The 20,443-nt window shown below is 61.3% G+C and overlaps 2 protein-coding genes and 2 long non-coding RNA genes across 4 annotated transcripts in view; 1 reads left to right on the forward strand and 3 right to left on the reverse strand.

Annotated features, from left to right (window-relative positions):
* Positions 1–517: 517 nt before the first annotated feature.
* WHR1 (winged helix repair factor 1) lies at positions 518–3,001 on the reverse strand. The gene is given in 8 exon segments (XM_071420525.1): positions 518–852; positions 947–1,094; positions 1,166–1,263; positions 1,766–1,902; positions 2,053–2,148; positions 2,253–2,398; positions 2,617–2,671; positions 2,673–3,001. Coding segments are annotated over 8 exon segments (765 nt in total). The 5' UTR covers positions 2,712–3,001; the 3' UTR covers positions 518–806.
* A 361-nt stretch (positions 3,002–3,362) lies between these two features.
* The window catches only part of SKIC2 (SKI2 subunit of superkiller complex), a 33,053-nt gene continuing 15,972 nt past the window's right edge, over positions 3,363–20,443 (reverse strand). The window contains 16 exon segments of the mRNA XM_071420523.1: positions 3,363–3,652; positions 4,151–4,291; positions 5,301–5,519; positions 6,310–6,420; positions 7,681–7,821; positions 7,823–7,898; positions 9,342–9,468; positions 11,442–11,595; positions 12,790–12,891; positions 14,041–14,181; positions 14,949–15,086; positions 15,242–15,360; positions 16,571–16,682; positions 17,459–17,569; positions 18,359–18,571; positions 20,108–20,207. Of these exon segments, the coding sequence (XP_071276624.1) occupies positions 3,452–3,652; positions 4,151–4,291; positions 5,301–5,519; positions 6,310–6,420; positions 7,681–7,821; positions 7,823–7,898; positions 9,342–9,468; positions 11,442–11,595; positions 12,790–12,891; positions 14,041–14,181; positions 14,949–15,086; positions 15,242–15,360; positions 16,571–16,682; positions 17,459–17,569; positions 18,359–18,571; positions 20,108–20,207 (2,206 nt within the window). The 3' untranslated portion in view covers positions 3,363–3,451.
* On the reverse strand, positions 12,321–12,696 carry LOC139586864 (uncharacterized). The gene is made up of 2 exons (XR_011678042.1): positions 12,609–12,696; positions 12,321–12,507 (listed from the first exon to the last, which is right to left on the reverse strand). It is a non-coding gene; the product is annotated as an uncharacterized lncRNA (long non-coding RNA).
* Positions 16,759–17,418, forward strand: LOC139586863 (uncharacterized). The gene is made up of 3 exons (XR_011678041.1): positions 16,759–16,847; positions 16,891–17,004; positions 17,267–17,418. It is a non-coding gene; the product is annotated as an uncharacterized lncRNA (long non-coding RNA).

Here is a 20,443-nt window from a genome sequence, read left to right on the forward strand (position 1 = left end):
AACCCGGGGGGAGGGGACGGGGGGGGTCCCGGTACCGTCTCGGGGGTCGCCACCCATCGAGCGGCGGCGCCGGCGGCGAACAGGCCCAGGAGGAGGAGGAGGAGGAGGAGGAAGAGCGGCGGCGGCGGCGGCGCCCGCCCCGCGCCCATCGCGGCCCCTTTAAGAGACACCGGAAGCGCCGCGCGCCGGGCGTGTGGGCGGTGCTTGCTCTTAAAGCGGCGACGGCGCGGAAAAAGGGGAGGCCTTAAAGGGGCAATGACAGCGCGGGGTGGGGCCCGCAGGTTGAAAAAAAAGTTTAATTTCTGGAAATTGAACGATTTTATTGATTTGGGATTTATTGATTCGGGTTTCATTGATTTCCGTCTTTATTAATTTGGGTTTATTGATTTGAGGTTTATTGATTTGTGTTTACTGATTGGGTTTTTATTAATTTTGGGTTTTATTGATTCTGGGATTTTATTGATTTGGGGTTTATTGATTCTGGGGTTTTATTGATTTTAATTTCATTGACACTGGGTTTTCTTGATTTTTATTTTATTCATTTTCATTTTATTGACTTGTCTTTTATTAACTTTATTTTTAATTGCACTTGGCTCCACCCCCCCCCCAGTACCCCCGGCCCGCGGGGGGCGGGGCTGAACGCTGAGGGGGCGGGGCTAAAGCAGATATTTATTAATTATTAATTGCTCTGCATTAGTCCCGCCCCAAACGGGCGTGGCCGGACGTGGCCACGCCCCAGTGCAAAAAGTTGGGAAGAAAAACTTGGGAAGAAAACTCCTCAGGAAGGTCCGGTCAGAGGTCAGAGGTCAAGGCTCAGCCAATCGCAGCAGGGGGCCCGCGGCCGTGGGGACACTGCGGGGCCAGAGGGGTCAGAGGTCAGCCAGGGGTCAGCCAGGGCTCAGTGGTCACCCATTGGTCACCCATTGGTCACCCACTGGTCACTCACCTCTGCAGCCGCCCCTCCCCCAGCAGGTCGTGCAGCAGGAACGGGACCCCCAGGGCAGCCCCAGGGGGGGCTCGGAGCCCCTCGAGCTCCCTGAGGGGAACCTGGCGGTGCCGGGAGCGTTTGATGAGAGCCAGGACGGCCCGGCGGCCTGAGGGGTCACACAGGGGTCAGTCAGGGGTCACGCAGGGGTCACACAGGGGTCATGGGGGGGTCACTCACCCCTCAGCAGCGCCCGCACGAAGCGCCCGGCCCCCGGCACCGCCAGCCACCAACTGCCGGCGTCACGGACGGTGAGGAGCCCCGCGGCCACCAAGTGCCTGGGGAGGGGAAAATGGGGGGATCAGGGACCCCCAGGGACCCCCAGGGACACCCAGGGACACACCCAGGGACCCCAAATTCACCAAGTGCCTGGGGAGGGGAAAATGGGGGGATCAGGGACCCCCAGGGACACCCAAAGACCCCCTCAGGGACCCCAAATCCGCCTCAGGGAGGCCCCGTTCCCCCTCAGGGACACCCCCAACCCCATCCCCGTGTCCCCAGGGCCCCTCTGGGTGTCCCCAGGCTGTGCCCCTGTCCCTCCGGTGTCCGTCCGTCTGTCCGTACGTGATGTCCCTGTCCCTGAACCCCCTCCCTCCCATCCCTGGGCTGTCCCTCTGTCCGTCCGTCTGTCCGTACGTGATGTCCCTGTCCCTGAACCCCCTCCCTCCCATCCCTGGGCTGTCCCAGTGTCCGTCCGTCTGTCCGTACGTGATGTCCCTGTCCCTGAACCCCCTCTCTCCCATCCCTGGGCTGTCCCAGTGTCCGTCCGTCTGTCCGTACGTGATGTCCGTGTCCCTGAACCCCCTCTCTCCCATCCCCCTCCGCTCGTAGCCCAGCTCGGGGCTCGCGGCCACCGCGGCCTCCAGGAAACGCCGGACCAGGGGCTCCCGGGGGGACCCCGCCACCGCTGCCAGCACCTGCGGGGGGACAGACGGACACCGGGGTCACCCAGGGGTCACCGAGGGGTCACCGGGGGGGTCAGGGGTCACCAGAGGTACCACAGTGACCACCAAGGACACTGAGGGGGGGGTCCCCATGTCCCCCTCCCCCCCCCATGTTTCTGGTACCTTCTCCCGGTAGAGCTCCAGGCTCACGACCCCGAGCGTGTCCGGGCCCAGCCCCAGGTGCAGCAGCCGCACCCGGCCCTCATCACGGAGCCGGTTCTGGGGGGCAACGGGGGGTTCGGTGTGGGTTTTGGGGGGTCCCGGTGAGGGTTTTGGGGTCTCGGTGAGGGTTTTGGGGTCCCGGTGTGGGTCTGGGGTCTCACCAAGTGCCGATCCACCGCTGTCCGGTCCCTGACCAGGCTGTAGAGCTGATGGCGCAGCACCAGCGGCGGCAGCGCGTCCCCGAACAGCCGGCGGGGAAAGAGCTCGGCCACGGCCCCGAGAGCGGCCTCGACCCCGGCGGGGCTGCCTGGGGGGAAGAAAACGGGGGGGTGGGACCACCGGAAACCACACCGGGACCCCCAGAACCCACACCGGGACCCACAAATCAACACCGAGACCCCCAAAATGCACACCGGGACCCCCCAAATCCACACCGGGACTCCTCCCCCCCAAACTCCCCGTTCTGGCGGCCTAAACCCCCCCCCCTCAGCGGCCCCCCCCCGGTACCCCCGGTGCTCCCGGTACCGTCGGGGCGCGGGGGCTCCCCCGGCAGCTCCGGGCGGCGCCGCTTGGCCGCGAGGGGCGCCCTCGGTGTCCCCGAAGCGGCGGCGGCGGCTCATGGGGGGCTCCGGAGCCCCGGAACGGCAGCGGCGGCGCCTGCGCGGGGTGATGGCGTCACTGCGGCGCGACTGCTGCGCATTGAGATGACGTCAGAGGCCGGCGCAGGGTGGATGATTCATGGGTGGAACCATTTGGAGGGGGAGGTGGAACGAACCATGGCGATGGGGGGAATCGGGTTAAACCAATCGGATGAATGGACTGAACCACGTGGGAAACGGAGCGAGGGGGGAACCGGGTTTAACCAATCGGATGAATGGACTGAACCACGGGGGTGGGAACCGGATTTAACCAATTGGGTGAATGGACTGAACCATGTGGAAAATGGAGGGGGGGAACCGGGGTTTAACCAATTGGATGAATGGGCTGAACCACGGGAAAAACGGGGGGGTAAGGGCTGGAACGGTTGGGGAGGGAAGGGTTGAAGCGAAGCCTGCGCAGGTGAAGGGACTGAACCACGAGAGATTAAGGGGGGGATCGGACAGAACCACACGAATCGAGGGGGGGTTGGACTGAACCACATGATTCTGGAGGGGGGTCGGACCGAACCACATGAATCCAGGGCCAATTGGACAGAACCAATGGAGCGCAGGGGGGTCGGACCGAACCACATGAATCCGGGGGGGTGTTGGACAGAACCACACGAGTCTGGGGCTGCTTGGACCGAACCACAGGGGCGCGGGGGGGGTTGGATGGCAGCCAGCATGGCCGTCCCCCCCCGCGTGTGTCCCTTTGTGTCCCTTTATTGCGTGTAGAGGCTGGCGGCGAAGACGATGTCGCGCTTGATCATGGCGGCGGCCGCCTCCATCTTGGCGGCCATGGCGGGGTCGCCCACGGTGCGCGCGGCCTGGCGCAGCTCCCGCAGCAGCTCCTCGAGCCGCTGGATCGCCCGCACCACCGAGCCCTCCTGCACCGGCGCCAGGCGCGCGATCTCCGCAAAGGGCTGGAAACGGGAGAGGGGGGGACACTGAGGGGACTGGGGACACTGAGGGGATTGGGGACACTGAGGGGATTGGGGACGTTGGGGGGATTGGGGACGTTGGGGGGATTGGGGAGATCGGGGGGGACTTGGGGCATGGAGGGGATTGGGGACACTGAGGGGACTGGGGACACTGAGGGGATTGGGGGGATTGGGGGGATTGGGGACATTGGGGACATTGGGGGGATTGGGGACATTGGGGACATTGGGACTTTGGGGGGGACAATGGGGACACAGGGCTTGGGGGTGTCTCAGGAGTATCCCAGGGGTTTTTGGGGGTCTCAGGAGTGTCCCAGAGGGGTCCCAGAGGGGTTTTTTGGGGGTCCCAGGTGGTTTTTGGGGATCTCAGGGGGTTTTTGGGGGTCCCAGGGGGTTTTTGGAGATCTCAGGGGGTTTTTGGGGGTCCCAGGGGGGGTCCCAGGGGGTTTTTGGGGGTCCCTAGGCGGTTTTTGGGGGTCTCACCATGCCCCTGGCCCACTCGTAGACCACCTGGACCAGGCTGAAGCCGAACTGGGCCACGAAGTCGTCGGGGCCGGGCCCGAGGCCGCGCTGCTGCTCCAGCCGGGCCACGCGGGCGGCGACGGCGCGGAGCCGCTCCAGGGCCTGGGGGCAACACACCCAGAGACCCCCGAAATCACCCCAAAATCAACTAAAAATCACCCCCAAAATCACCCCCAAATCACCCCAATATCACCCTCAAATCACCCCCAAAATCACCCTCAAAATCAGCCCCAAATCACCACAAAATCACCCCCAGAGCCGCTCCAGGGCCTGGGGGCAACACACCCAGAGAGCCCCGAAATCACCCCAAAATCACCTAAAAATCACCCCCAAAATCACCCCCAAATCACCCCAATATCACCCTCAAATCACCCTCAAAATCACCCTCAAAATCAGCCCCAAATCACCACAAAATCACCCCCAGAGCCGCTCCAGGGCCTGGGGGAAACACACCCAGACACCCCCGAAATCACCCCAAAATCACCTAAAAATCACCCCAAAATCACCTAAAAATCACCCCCAAAATCACCCCAAAATCACCCCCAAAATCACCCCCAAATCACCACAAAATCACCCCAAAATCACCTAAAAATCACCCCCAAAATCACCCCAAAATCACCCCCAATATCCCCCCCCAAACCCTCCAATATGCCCCCCAAATCCCCCAATATCCCCCCCAAAGTGCCCCGAACCCCCCGATATCGCCCCCAAACCCTTCAATATCCCCCCCGAACCCCCCATATTCCCCCCAAACCCCCCGATATCCCCCCCAAAGTGCCCCAAACCCCCCGATATCCCCCCAAACCCCCCCGATATCCCCCCAAATCCCTCGATATCCCCCCGATATCCCCCCAAACCCCTCGATATCCCCCCGATATCCCCCCAAACCCCCCAATATCCTCCCCAAACCCCCCGATATCCCCCCCAAACCCCCCGATATCCCCCCCAAATCCCTCGATATCCCCCCGATATCCCCCCAAACCCCCCGATATCCCCCCAAATCCCTCGATATCCCCCCGATATCCTCCCCAAACCCCCCGATATCCCCCCCAAACCCCCCGATATCCCCCCCAAACCCCCCGATATCCCCCCCCCCCCCAGGCGGTGTCACCTGAGCGAGGGCGGGGGGCAGCCCCTCGGGCGGGGGCTCCCCGCGGCCGGGGGTCACCAGGCACGAGAGCAGCGCCACGCTCTCCTCGGGCCGCAGCGGGGCCAGGACATTGCCCAGCAGGAGCTCGGTCAGCACCAACTGCTCCGTGCTCAGCAGCGCCGCCACGCGGCCGCCCAGCGCCACCGCGCCCCCCGAGACGTAACCGAGCTCCGAGAGCACCTGGGGGGGGGACACGGGGGTCACACAGGGGTCAGTGGGGTCATATAGGGGTCACACAGGGGTCACACAGGGGTCATGGGACAGCAGGGACACACAGGGGACACAGGGAACACACAGAGCCCCCAGCGCCACCGCGCCCCCCGAGACGTAACCGAGCTCCGAGAGCACCTGGGGGTCACACGGGGGTCACACGGGGGTCAGTGGGGTCATATAGGGGTCACACAGGGGTCATTGGGGTCACTGGGGTCACAGAGGTCACACAGGGGTCAATGGAGGTCCCCACCTGGAGGCGCTGGCAGCAGCAGGGACTGGGGGGATCCCAGGGGTTTTGGGGTATTTTGGGGTGATTTTGGGGTGATTTTGGGGTATTTTTGGGGTGATTTGGGGGTATTTTTGGGGTGTTGTTTTTGGGCTGTTTTTGGGGTGATTTTGGGGTGATTTTGGGGTGATTTGGGGGTATTTTTGGGGTGATTTGGGGGTATTTTTGGGGTGATTTGGGGGTATTTTTGGGGTGTTGTTTTTGGGCTGGTTTTGGGGTGATTTTGGGCTGGTTTTGGGGTGTTTCTCCCCACTTCAAGGCGCTGGTGGTACTCGGGCAGCAGCAGCAGGGACTGGGGCGGTTTTGGGGTGATTTTGGGGGTGTTGTTTTTGGGGTGATTTTGGGGTATTTTTGGGGTGATTTTGGGCTGGTTTTGGGGTGATTTTGGGGGTGTTGTTTGGGGGTGATTTTGGGGTGTTTTGGGGTGATTTTGGGGTATTTTTGGGCTGGTTTTGGGGTGTTTTTCCCCACCTCGAGGCGCTGGTGGTACTCGGGCAGCAGCAGCAGGGACTGGTCCGACAGCTGGAACTGCAGCTCCTCCAGCTGCTGCAGCAGCTCCTGCCTGGCAGCAAACTGGGAGTACTGGGAGGGACACGGCGAGGGGCTCAGGGGGGGCCTGAACCCCAAAACAGCCCCCAAAAACCCCTCAAAAACCCTCAAAATCCCTCAAAACAGCCCCAAAAACCCCTCAAAACCCCCCAAAATCCTCCAAACCCCCTCAAAAACCCCTCAAAACCCCCCCCAAAATCCCTTAAAACCCCTCAAAAACCCCTCAAAAACCGCCCAAATCCCCCCAAAACACCCCCAAAAACCCCTCAAAAATCCCTCAAAACCCCTCAAAAATCCCTCAAAACCTCCCCAAAACCCCCAAAATCCCCCCAAAATCCCAAATCCCAGCCCCGTTCTGCACCTGCTGGGGGAAGCGGGGCCTGCGCAGGGACCCCAAAATGGGGCAGAGCCCGACTCCCCCTCCCCAAAATCCCCCCCAAAATCCCCCTCAAAATCCCCTGAAATCCCCCCAAAAATCCCCCCAAAATCCCCTCAAATCCCCCCAAAACCCCCCTCAAAACCCCCCCAAAATCCCCTGAAAATCCACCCCAAATCCCCCCAAAATCTCCCCCAAACTCCCCTGAACCCCCCAAATCCCCCCAAACCCCCCCAAATTCCCCCAAACCCCCCCATTTCCATACCTGCTGTGGGAATCGGGGGCTCCTCACGCACCTGAAGCCCCTCAGGGACCCCAAACCCCCCCAAATCCCCCCCAAATCCCCCCAAAATGCCCCAAATCCCCCCCATTCCGTACCTGCTGTGGGAATCGGGGGCTCCTCACGCACCTGAAGCCCCTCAGGGACCCCAAATCCCCCCCAAATCCCCCCAAAATGCCCCAAAATGCCCCAAATCCCCCCCATTCCGTACCTGCTGTGGGAATTGGGGGCTCCTCACGCACCTGAAGCCCCTCAGGGACCCCAAACCCCCCCAAATCCCCCCAAAATGCCCCAAATCCCCCCCATTCTGTACCTGCTGTGGGAAGCGGGGGCTCCTCACGTACCTGAAGCCCCTCAGGGACCCCAAATCCCCCCAAAATGCCCCAAACCCCCCCAAATCCCCCCCAAATCCCCCCAAAATGCCCCAAATCCCCCCCATTCTGTACCTGCTGTGGGAAGCGGGGGCTCCTCACGCACCTGAAGTCCCTCAGGGCCGCCCCCAGAATGGAGCAGAACCCGACTCCCCCTCCCCAAAATGCCCCCAAATCCCCCCAAAATGCCCCCAAATCCCCCCCAAATCCCCCCCAAATCCCCCCAAATCCCCCCAAATCCCCCCAAAACCCCCCCATTTCCATACCTGCTGTGGGAATCGGGGGCTCCTCACGCACCTGAAGCCCCTCAGGGCCGCCCCCAGCCCCCTGAGCTCGGCCGCCGCCGCCGCCGCCTCGGGGTCGCGCCCGGGGGGGACCCCAAAGGCCTCGAGCAGGGGCAGCCCCCCCCTCCCTGCCGGCCCCCCCCGCCAGCCGGGCCAGCTCCTGCAGGGCGGCAGCGAGACCCCCGCCCGGGGGGGGGGAACTGGGGAGGGGGAACCCAAAATCAACAACAGGAACCCCAAAATGTACAACAGGAACCCCAAAAATGTACAACAGGAACCCCAAAAATGTACAAACAGGAACCCCAAAATGTACAACAGGAACCCCAAAATCCACAGCAGGACCCCAAAATCTACAGCAGGACCCCAAAATGTACAACAGGAACCCCAAAATGTACAACAGGAACCCCAAAATCCAGACCCCCGCCCGGGGGGGGGAGCTGGGGGGAATGGGGGGGAATGTGAGGGGGGGACCCCAAAAATCAATAATTCAAAATGCAGACCCCTGCCTGGGGGGGGGGGGAGCTGGGGGGAGAGAGCCCAAAAATCAACAACAGGAACCCCAAAAATGTACAACAGGAACCCCAAAATCCACAGCAGGAACCCCAAAATCCAGACCCCCGCCCGGGGGGGGGGGAACTGGGGGGAAATGGGGGCAAAATGTACAACAGGAACCCCAAAATGTACAACAGGAACCCCAAAATCCACAGCAGGAACCCCAAAATCCAGACCCCCGCCCGGGGGGGGGGAACTGGGGGGGAAACCCAAAAATCAACAACAGGAACCCCAAAAATGTACAACAGGAACCCCAAAATGTACAGCAGGAACCCCAAAATCCAGACCCCCGCCCGGGGGGGGGGAACTGGGGGAAAATGGGGGCAAAATGTACAACAGGAACCCCAAAATGTACAACAGGAACCCCAAAATCCACAGCAGGACCCCAAAATGTACAACAGGAACCCCAAAATCCACAGCAGGACCCCAAAATGTACAACAGGAACCCCAAAATCCACAGCAGGACCCCAAAATGTACAACAGGAACCCCAAAATGTACAACAGGAACCCCAAAATCCACAGCAGGACCCCAAAATCTACAGCAGGACCCCAAAATGTACAACAGGAACCCCAAAATGTACAACAGGAACCCCAAAATCCAAAGCAGGAACCCCAAAATCCAGACCCCCGCCCGGGGGGGGGGAACTGGGGGGAGAGAGCCCAAAAATCAACAACAGGAACCCCAAAAATCAACAGGGGGACCCCGAAATCCAGACCCCCGCCCGGGGGGGGGGGAACTGGGGGGCAAATGGGGGAAATGTGAGGGGGGGACCCCAAAATTCATAAATTCATGGGGGGACCCCAAAAATCCACAGCAGGACCCAAAAATCTACAGAAGGACCCCAAATTCCCCCCAGAACCCCCAAATCTGCCCCCCAGAACCCCCAAACTGCCCCCAGTCCCCCCAAACTCCCCCCCAGTCCCCCCAATTTCCCCCAGTTCCCCCAATTCCCCCCCAGGACCCCCAAACTCCTCCCCGAACCCCCAATTCCCCCCCAGAACCCCCAATTCCCCCCAGTCCCCCCAAACTCCCCCCCAGTCCCCCCAATTTCCCCCCCCAGTCCCCCCAGTTCCCCCCAGTCCCCCCGCACCGGGGCCGGGGTCCCCTCGGGGGGCGCAGCTCCTGCAGCAAAGTTTCGGGGTTCACCCTCAGGCTCTTGGCCGTGACCCCCACGATGTCCTCGGGGCGCAGCTGCTCCAGGCAGTGCCCGGGGGGGCCTGGGGGGGACCCCAAAACCTTCAGGGACCCCAAAAGGGACCCCAAAAGGGACCCAGGAACCCCAAATCACCTTTAGGGACCCCAAAACCTTCAGGGACCCCCCCCAGGCACCCCAAAAGGGACCCAGGAACCCCAAGTCACCTTTAGGGACCCCAAAACCCCCTTAAACCTCCCAAAATCACCTTTAGGGACCCCAAAACTGACCCAGGAACCCCAAATCACCTTTAGGGACCCCAAAACCTTCAGGGACCCCCCAGGCACCGCAAAAGGGACCCAGGAACCCCAAATCCCCTTTAGGGACCCCAAAAGGGACCCAGGAACCCCAAATCACCTTTAGGGACCCCAAAACTGACCCAGGAATCCCAAATCACCTTTAGGGACCCCAAAAGGGACCCAGGAACCCCAAATCACCTTTAGGGACCCCAAAACCTTCAGGGACCCCCCCAGGCACCCCAAAAGGGACCCAGGAACCCCAAGTCACCTTTAGGGACCCCAAAACCCCCTTAAACCTCCCAAAATCACCTTTAGGGACCCCAAAACTGACCCAGGAACCCCAAATCACCTTTAGGGACCCCAAAACCTTCAGGGACCCCCCAGGCACCGCAAAAGGGACCCAGGAACCCCAAATCCCCTTTAGGGACCCCAAAAGGGACCCAGGAACCCCAAATCACCTTTAGGGACCCCAAAACTGACCCAGGAATCCCAAATCACCTTTAGGGACCCCAAAAGGGACCCAGGAACCCCAAATCACCTTTAAGGACCCCAAAAGGGACCCAGGAACCCCAAATCACCTTTAGGGACCCCAAAACGGACCCAGGAATCCCAAATCACCATTAGGGACCCCAAAAGGGACCCAGGAACCCCAAATCACCTTTAGGGACCCCAAAAGGGACCCAGGAACCCCAAATCACCTTTAGGGACCCCAAAACTGACCCAGGAATCCCAAATCACCTTTAGGGACCCCAAAAGGGACCCAGGAACCCCAAATCCCCTTTAGGGACCCCAAAACTGACCCAGGAACCCCAAATCACCTTTAGGGACCCCAAAACCCCCTTAAACCTCCCCAAATCACCTTTAGGGACCCCAAAACTGACTTAGGACCCCCAACCCCCCCCCCCCCAAATCCCCTTTAACCCCCCCAGAACAGACCCAGGACCCCCAAACCCCCCCAGAACAGACACAGGACTCCCCCAAACCCCCTTTAGCCCCCCAGAACAGACCCAGGACCCCCAAACCCCCCCCAAAACTGACCCAGGCCCCCCCGAAACCCCCTTTAAAGCCCCCCAGATCTCTCAGGGTACCCCCAAAACTGACCCAGGAACCCCAAAGCCCCCCAAAACTGACCCAGGAACCCCAAATCATCTTTTAGGGACCCCAAAACCCCCTTAAACCTCCCCAAATCACCTTTAGGGACCCCAAAACTGACTTAGGACCCCCAACCCCCCCCCAACCCCCTTTAACCCCCCCAGAACAGACCCAGGACCCCCCCAAAACCCCTTTAACCCCCCCAAATCCATCCCCAAAACTGACCCAGGACCCCCAAACCCCCCCCAAAACTGACCCAGGGCCCCCCCAAACCCCCCTTTAGCCCCCCCAGAACAGACCCAGGACCCCCAAACCCTCCCCAGAACAGACCCAGGACCCCCCCAAAACCCCCCCAGAACAGACCCAGGACCCCCCCAAAACCCCTTTAAACCCCCCCAGATCTCTCAAGGTACCCCCAAAACTGACTCAGGAACCCCAAATCACCTTTAAGGACCCCAAAACAGACCCAGGACCCCCAAACCCCCCCCAAAACTGACCCAGGACCCCCCCGAACACCCCCCAAACCCCCTTTAGCCCCCCCAGAACAGACCCAGGACCCCCCCAAACCCCCTTTAGCCCCCCAGGCTCCACCCCGGGGCCCCCCCCAGCCCCGCCCCCAGCCCGGGGGTCCCCCCCTTTTTCCCCCCCCGGTTTTTGGGGTGCAGACCCTCGGGCAGGAAGAGGCGGGTGAGCAGCAGCTCCTCGGGGTAGGGCACGTCCTGGGGGGGCTCCGGGGGGGCTCCCCCGTCCTCGGGGGGCTTCTCACAGAGCACCAGAGCCGTGAAGGAGCGGCCCGAGCCCCCCGCGCCCCCCGCGCTCACCTGGGGGAGTGGGAAAGGGATTTTGGGGGGGTTTGGGGGCGTTTGGGGGGGATTGGAAGGGGTTTGGGGGGGATTGGAAGGGGTTTGGGGGGGATTGAAAGGGGTTTGGGGGGGATTGGAAGGGGTTTTGGGGGGAGATTGAGGGGGATTGGGGGGGATTGAAAGGGTTTGGGGGGGAATTGGGGGGATTTGGGGGGGATTGAAAAGGTTTTGGGGGGAGTTTGGGGGGGATTGGGGGACATTGAAAGGGTTTGGGGGGAGTTTGGGGGTTTGGGGGGATTGAAAGGGGTTTGGGGGGGAATTGGGGGGAGTTTGGGGGGGATTGAAAAGGTTTTGGGGGGAGTTTGGGGGTTTGGGGAGATTGAAAGGGTTTGGGGGGATTTGGGGGGATTGAAAGAGGTTTGGGGGGGATTGAAAGGGTTTGGGGGGAGTTTGGGGGAGATTGAAGGGGTTTGGGGGGGTTGAAAGGGGTTGGGCGGGATTGGGGGGCATTGAAAGGGGTTTGGGGGAGATTGGGGGGTTTTGGGGGGTTTGGAGGGGTTTTGGGGAGTTTGGGGGCGAGTTTAGGGGGGATTGAAAGGGTTTGGGGGACATTTGGGGGGAGTTTGGGGGTTTTAGGGGGCTTTGGGGGGCATTGAAAGGGTTTGGGGGGAGTTTGGGGGAAGTTTGGGTGGGTTTGGGGGGCAGTTTTGGGTTATTTTGGGATATTTTGGGGTTATTTTGGGTACCTGCAGCACCAGCCCCAGCGCGTTGCGGTGTTTCGGGGGTGGTTTTGGGGTTATTTTAGGGTTATTTTGGGGTGTTTTGGGTGTTTTTTTACCTGCAGCACCAGCCCCAGCGCGTTGCGGTGTTTCGGGGGTGTTTTTAGGGTTATTTTGGGATATTTTGGGATATTTTGGGGTGTTTTTTTACCTGCAGCACCAGCCCCAGCGCGTTGCGGTGTTTCGGGGGTGTTTTTAGGGTTATTTTGGGGTTATTTTTGGGGTTATTTGGGGTGTTTTGGGTGTCTGTACCTGCAGCACCAGCCCCAGCGCGTTGCGGTGTTTCGGGGGTGGTTTTGGGGTGTTTTTAGGGTTATTTTGGGATATTTTGGGATATTTTGGGGTGTCTGTACCTGCAGCACCAGCCCCAGCGCGTTGCGGTGTTTCGGGGTGGTTTTAGGGTTATTTTGGGATATTTTTGGGGTGTCTGTACCTGCAGCACCAGCCCCAGCGCGTTGCGGTGTTTCGGGGTGCTCACCACCACCACCCTGCCCGGGCTCAGCACCCGCTGCCCCCCCGGCTGTGCCAGGCACCGCTGCGGACCCCAGACCCCGTTATGGGGGGACGGGGGGGGCACTGGGACCCCCCCCAGGACCCCCCTGAACCCCCCCAGAGCCCAGGGATCCCCACGGGGACACCCCCAGTGTCCCCAAGCCCCAAATGTGCCCCCCCAGTGTCCCCAGGACCCCCCAATGTCCCCTGTCCCCCATAAATGGCCCCCCAATGTCCCCAGGACCCCCCAAATGTGACCCCCAGTGTCCCCAGGACCCCCCAAATGTGACCCCCAATGTCCCCAGGACCCCCCAAATGTGACCCCCAGGTGTCCCCCAATGTCCCCCCAGGTGTCCCCCAGTGTCCCCCCCAGGTGTCCCCCAGGTGTCCCCCAATGTCCCCCCAGGTGCCCCCCAGGTACCCCCCAGGTGTCCCCCCAGGTGTCCCCCAGGTGTCCCCCAATGTCCCCCCAGGTGCCCCCCAGGTGTCCCTGTGTTCCCCCAGGTGTCCCCCCCAGCTGTCCCCCCAGGTGTCCCCCAGGTGTCCCCCAATGTCCCCCCAGCTGTCCCCCAGCTGTCCCCCCCAGCTGTCCCTGTTTCCCCCCAGCTGTCCCTGTCCCCCCAGGTGTCCCCCAGGTGCCCCCCAGGTGTCCCTGTTTCCCCCCCCAGGTGTCCCTGTTTCCCCCCAGGTGTCCCCCAGGTGTCCCCCAGGTGCCCCCCAGGTGTCCCCCAATGTCCCCCCAGGTGTTCCCCAGCTGTCCCTGTTTCCCCCCAGGTGCCCCCCAGGTGTCCCCCAGGTGTCCCCCAATGTCCCCCCAGGTGCCCCCCAATGTCCCCCCAGGTGCCCCCCAGCTGTCCCTGTTTCCCCCCAGGTGTACCCTGTCCCCCCAGCTGTCCCTGTCCCCCCAGGTGTCCCCCAGGTGTCCCCTGTCCCCCCAGGTGTCCCTGTCCCCCCCAGGTGTCCCCCAGTGTCCCCCCCAGGTGTCCCTGTCCCCCCCAGCTGTCCCTGTCCCCCCCAGGTGTCCCTGTTTCCCCCCAATGTCCCCCCCAGGTGTCCCCCAGGTGTCCCTGTCCCCCCAGCTGTCCTTGTCCCCCCAGGTGCCCCCCAGCTGTCCCCTGTCCCCCCAGGTGTCCCTGTCCCCCCCAGCTGTCCCTGTCCCCCCAATGTCCCCCCCAGGTGTCCCCAGGCTCACCTGCAGCACGCTGCGGGCGCGGCGCAGCGCCACCACGGCCTGGTGGTACTGGGGCAGGTCCCCGAGGTCCCCGGGCGTCTCCTCGGGGTCCCCCAGCGCCGCCAGCGCCTCCCTGAGGGCGGCCACGCGCCGGGTCTGGGCCTGGGGGGACACGGGGGGACACGGGGGGGGACATTACTGGGGGTGCCAGAGCTCCCAGTCCTTACTGGGACAGCCCAGGGTCCTTAATAAGACAATCCCAGTGTCCTTACTGGGACAGCCCAGGGTCCTTACTGGGACAGCCCAGTGTCCTTAATGGGACAGCCCAGTGTCCATACTGGGACAGCCCAGGGTCCTTAATAAGACAATCCCAGTGTCCTTACTGGGACAGCCCAGGGTCCTTACTGGGACAGCCCAGTGTCCTTACTGGGACAATCCCAGTGTCCTTAATGGGGCAATCCCAGTGTCCTTAATAGGACAATCCCAGTGTCCTTACTGGGACAATCCCAGTGTCCATACTGGGACAATCCCAGTGTCCTTAATGGGACAATCTCAGTGTCCTTAATGGGAGTACCAGAGCTCCCAGTCCATACTGGGACACTCCCAGTACCCCCCAGTCCATCCCAGTGCCCCCCAGTCCATACTGGGACATTCCCAGTCCCTCCCAGTGCCCCCCAATACATCCTAGTCCATCCCAGTCCATCTCAGTGCCCCCCAGTCCATACTGGGGCACTCCCAGTGCCCTCCAGTGCCCCCCAATCCATACTGGGACACTCCCAGTGCCCCCCAGTCCCTCCCGGTGCCCACCGTGGCGTCACGGCGCAGCGGGAACTCGGCGAAGCTGCGGCGCATGAGGTCATGGCTGCTCCCAGTATATCCCAGTGCTCCCCAGTCCCTCCCAGTGCCCCCCAGTCCCTCCCGGTGCCCACCGTGGCGTCGCGGCGCAGCGGGAACTCGGCGAAGCTGCGGCGCATGAGGTCGTGGGGGCGCAGGGCGGGCGCGCGCAGCAGCAGCAGGATCATGGGGTACGTCAGGCGGAACCGCGACTGCAGCGGCGACGGGCGGCCCTGCGCGGGGACACACGGGCGGTGACGGTGACACGCGGGCGGTGACGGTGACACACGGGCGGTGACGGTGACACACGGGCGGTGACGGTGACACGCGGGCGGTGACGGTGACACACGGCCGGGGACACGGCGGGGACACCAGGCCCGGCGCTCACCAGCATCATGCGGTGCAGGTCGGACAGCTCGGGCACCGGGCCCTTGCACAGGATGATGACGGTGCCGGTGGCGTCCAGCCCGCGGCGCCCGGCGCGCCCCGACATCTGCGTGTACTCGCCTGGGGGACACAAAAAGGTGACGCACGGCCCTGCCCCGCAGGAAGGTGATTTTCTTGTTTGCTTCTCATAGAAACTACTGGTTTTACCCTCGTGTTTGCCGCCATTTTCCCCTCACGTTTTCCCGCCATTTTCCCCTCACGTTTTCCCGCTCTTTTCCCCTCACGTTTTCCCGCCCTTTTCCCCTCACGTTTTCCCGCCCTTTTCCCCTCACATTTTCCCACTCTTTTCCCCTCACGTTTCCTGCTATTTTTCCTCTCACATTTCTCGTCACTTTTCCCCTCACAGTTCTTATAATTTTGTCCTCACATTTCTCTCCATTTTCCCCTCATGTTTTCCACCCTTTTTCCTCTCACCTGGAGGGACACAAAGGCACAAAGGTGACGCACGGCCCTGCCCCGCAGAAAGGTGATTTTCTTGTTTGCTTCTCATAGAAACTACTGGTTTTACCCTCGTGTTTGCCGCCATTTTCCCCTCACGTTTTCCCGCCCTTTTCCCCTCACGTTTCCTGCTATTTTTCCTCTCACATTTCTCGTCACTTTTCCCTCACGTTTCTCTCCATTTTCCCCTCACGTTTCCCGCTCTTTTCCCCACACGTTTTCCTGCCATTTTCCCCTCACATTTTCCCGCCCTTTTCTCCTCACGTTTTCCCGCTATTTTCCCCCTCACGTTTCTCTCCATTTCCCCCTCACATTCCTCTCCATTTTCCCCTCACATTTCCCACCATTTTCCCCTCACGTTTCCTGCTCTTTTCCCCTCATGTTTCCCACCATTTTCCCCTCACATTCCTCGTCATTTTCTCCTCACCTTTCCCACTTTTTCTCCCTCACGTTTCTCGTCATTTTCCCCTCACATTTCCCACTATTTCCCCCTCACATTTTCCACACTTTTCCCCTCACATTTCACACCCTTTCCCCCTCATGTTTCCCGCTCTATTTCCCCCCACCTTACCCACAATTAAAACTCTATTTCCTTCATTCCCCCTGAGTTTCTTCTCCCATATTTCCACTTTCTCTCAATCCCATTTTTCCCCTGTTTTTTCTCTCACCTTTCCCACCCTTTTCCCTTCACATTTTTCACCCCGTTTTCCACCCCGTTGCCGCCATTTCCCCTGTTTTTTCTCTCAGCTCTCCCACCCCTTTTCCTTCACGTTTTTCACCCCTTTTCCACCCACGGAGGACGCGGCACCGAACCCCAAATGTGGCCCCACACCTGGCAGGAGGTCACGGAAGCTGTTCCCGTCGTGTTTGCGGATGGAGTCGAAGACCACGGTCCGTGCCGGCATGTTCACCCCCATGGCGAAGGTCTCGGTGGCAAACAGCACCTGGGGCAGGTTTGGGGCAGGTTTGGGGCAGTTTGGGGCAGATTTGGGGCAGTTTGGGGCAAGTTTTTGGGGCAGATTCGGGCAGGTTTGGGGCAGGTACAGGGCAGATTTTTGGGGCACATCTGGGGCAGGTACAGGACAGGTTTTTGGGGCAGATTTGGGCAGGTTTGGGGCAGGTTTGAGCCAAGTTTGGGGCAGATTTGTACAGGTTTGGGGCAGGTTTTTGGGGCAGGTACAGGACAAGTTTTTGGGGCAGATTTGGGCAGGTTTGGGGCAGGTTTTTGGGGCATATTTGGGGTAGATTTGTACAGGTTTGAGGAAGGTTTTTGGGGCACATGCAGGACAGGTTTTTGGGGCAGATTTGGGCAGGTTTGGGGCAGGTTTGAGCCAAGTTTGGGGCAGATTTGTACAGGTTTGGGGAAGGTTTTTGGGGCAGATTTGGGGCAGATTTGTACAGGTTTGGGGCAGGTTTTTGGTACAGGTACAGGACAGGTTTTTGGGGCAGATTTGGGCAGGTTTGAGCCAAGTTTTTGGGGCAGATTTGTACAGGTTTGGGGAAGGTTTTTGGTACAGGTACAGGACAGGTTTTTGGGGCAGATTTGTACAGGTTTGGGGCAGGTTTTTGGGGCAGATTTGGGCAGGTTTTGGGGGCAGATTTGGGGTAGATTTGTACAGGTTTGGGGAAGGTTTTTGGGGCAGGTACAGGACAGGTTTTTGGGGCAGATTTGGGCAGGTTTGGGGCGACCTGTGAGGTGGCAGCACCTGTCCCCACACACCTTGACCAGCCCCTGGCTGAAAAGCATCTCCACGATCTCCTTGAGCAGGGGCAGGACCCCGCCATGGTGGACGCCGATGCCGCGCTGCAGCAGGTCCGAGAGCTGCAGCACCTGGGGAGGGGGAAAGGGAGGGGAAACGTGGAGAAAACACGGAGAGAATATGGGGAAAACACGGGGAGGACATGGAGGGAATATGGAGGGGATATGGAGGGGAAAATGGAGGGGACATGGAGGGAAACATGGAGGGAATATGGAGAGGGAATATGGAGGGAACATGGAGGGAAACATGGAGGGGAACATGGAGGAAATATGGAGAGGATATGGAGAGGAAGATGGAGTGGGAATGTGGAGGGAATATGGAGGAAACATGGAGGGAACATGGAAGGAATATGGAGGGAACATGGAGGAAATATGGAGGAAATATGGAGAGAACATAGAAGGAATATGGAGGAACATGGAGGGGATATGGAGGAACATGGAGGGGATATGGAGGAACATGGAGGGAACATGGAGAAAACATGGAGAGAACATAGAGGGGATATGGAGGAACATGGAGGGAATATGGAGGGGATATGGAGGGGAACATGGAGGGAACAGGGAGAGAACATAGAGGGGATATGAAGAGAACATGGAGGGGGACATGGAAAAAACATGGAGGGAACATGGAGGGGGAACATGGAGGGAACATGGAAGGAACATGGAGAAAACGTGGAGGGAACATGGAGGGGGAATATGGAGAGAACATGGAGGAAAGAATATGGAGAGAATGGAGAGAATGTGGAGGGGGAATACCCACCCCCACATCCCCAAAATCCCCCTTTTTCCCCCCAAAATCCCCCTTTTCCCCCCAAAAATCCCCTTTTTCCCCCCAAACCACCCTTTTCCCCCCCAAATCCCCACCTGGGGCAGGCGGCGGTCGGAGCCGCGCAGCCGGGCCAGGCAGCGCGTCAGGAACTGGCGCACCTGGGCGCGCTCGGGGCCGCTGAGCAGCTCCAGCGAGCCCAGCGCCGCCGCCTGCTCCTCGCAGCGGCCCCGCGAGAAGGTGAAGGTGACGGCGGGGAGCAGCTCCCGCTCGCGGAGCGTCTCCAGCAGCGACAGCCACACGCCCCGCTCCTGGGGAGGGGGGAAAAAATGGGGTTAGGGGATCCCCAGAACAGCCCCCACACGCCCCGCTCCTGGGGAGGGGGGAAAAATGGGGTTAGGGGGACCCTTGGGGCGGACCCCACACGCCCCGCTCCTGGGGAGGGGGGAAAATGGGGTTAGGGGACCCCCAGAACAGCCCCCAGACCCCCCGCTCCTGGGGAGGGGGAAAACGGGGTTAGGGGATCCCCAGAACAGCCCCCACACGCCCTGCTCCTGGGGAGGGGGGAAAAAATGGGGTTAGGGGATCCCCAGAACGGACCCCACACGCCCCGCTCCTGGGGAGGGGGGAAAATGGGGTTAGGGGACCCCCAGAACAGCCCCCAGACCCCCCGCTCCTGGGGAAGGGGGAAAATGGGGTTAGGGGATCCCCAGAACGGACCCCACACGCCCTGCTCCTGGGGAGGGGGGAAAATGGGGTTAGGGGATCCCCAGAACAGCCCCCAGACCCTGCAGACTCTGCTGGACCTGCCCAGGGCAGCCCCCAGACCCTGCAGACCCTGCTGTTCCTAATGGGGGAAAAACGGGGTTAGGGGGACCCCCAGAACAGTCCCCAGACCCCCTGCTCCTGGGGAGGGGGGAAAATGGGGTTAGGGGGACCCCCAGAACAGCCCCCACACGCCCCACTCCTGGGGAGGGGGGAAAATGGGGTTAGGGGGACCCTTGGGGTGGACCCCAGACCCCCTGCTCCTGGGGAGGGGGGAAAATGGGGTTAGGGGGATCCTCAGAACAGCCCCCAGACCCCCTGCTCCTGGGGAGGGGGAAAAATGGGGTTAGGGGGATCCTTGGGGTGGACCCCAGACCCCCTGCTCCTGGGGAGGGAGGGAAAACGGGGTTAGGGGGACCCCCAGAGCAGCCCCCAGACCCCCCGCTCCTGGGGAGGGGGAAAATGGGGTTAGGGGGATCCTCAGAACAGCCCCCACACGCCCTGCTCCTGGGGAGGGGGGAAAATGGGGTTAGGGGGACCCTTGGGGTGGACCCCAGACCCCCTGCTCCTGGGGAGGGGGGAAAAACATGGGGTTAGGGGATCCCCAGAACAGCCCCCAGACCCCCCGCTCCTGGGGAGGGGGAAAATGGGGTTAGGGGATCCCCAGAACAGCCCCCACACGCCCCACTCCTGGGGAGGGGGGAAATGGGGTTAGGGGATCCCCAGAACAGCCCCCAGACCCTGCAGACCCTGCTGGACCTGCCCAGGGCAGCTCCCAGACCCCCCGCTCCTGGGGAGGGGGAAAAATGGGGTTAGGGGGACCCCCAGAACAGCCCCCACACGCCCCGCTCCTGGGGAGGGGGGAAAACGGGGTTAGAGGGACCCCCGGGACAGCCCCCAGACCCTGCAGACCCCCTGCTCCTGGGGAGGGGGGAAAAACGGGGTTAGGGGGACCCTCGGGGCGGACCCCAGACCCTGCAGACCCTGCTGGACCTGCCCAGAGCAGCCCCCAGACCCCCCAGCCCCCCGTACCTGCCCGGGGACCCCCAGAGCAGCCCCCAGACCCTCTGGACCCCCCGTACCTGCCCGGGGTTGGAGCCCCCCATGCTGGGCTGCCGTGCCCCGAAGCTCTGGGCGTGTTTGCTGCTCTGCTCCTTCTTGGCCTCCACCGCCGCGTAGTACCTGGGGCAGGTGTGGGGCAGGTTTGGGTCAGGTTTGGGTCAGGTTTGGGGCAGGTTTTTAGAGCACGTTTGGGGCAGATTTGGGGCAGATTTGGGGCAGGTTTGGGGCAGGTTTTTAGAGCAGGTTTGGGGCAGATTTGGGGCAGATTTGGGGCAGGTTTGGGGCAGGTTTTTAGAGCAGGTTTGGGGCAGATTTGGGGCAGATTTGGGGCAGGTTTGGGGCAGGTTTTTAGAGCA

This window comes from Agelaius tricolor, unplaced genomic scaffold (assembly GCF_023055355.1).
Source record: "Agelaius tricolor isolate 1412-34295 unplaced genomic scaffold, bAgeTri1.0.p SCAF_146, whole genome shotgun sequence".
NCBI lineage: Eukaryota > Metazoa > Chordata > Aves > Passeriformes > Icteridae > Agelaius > Agelaius tricolor.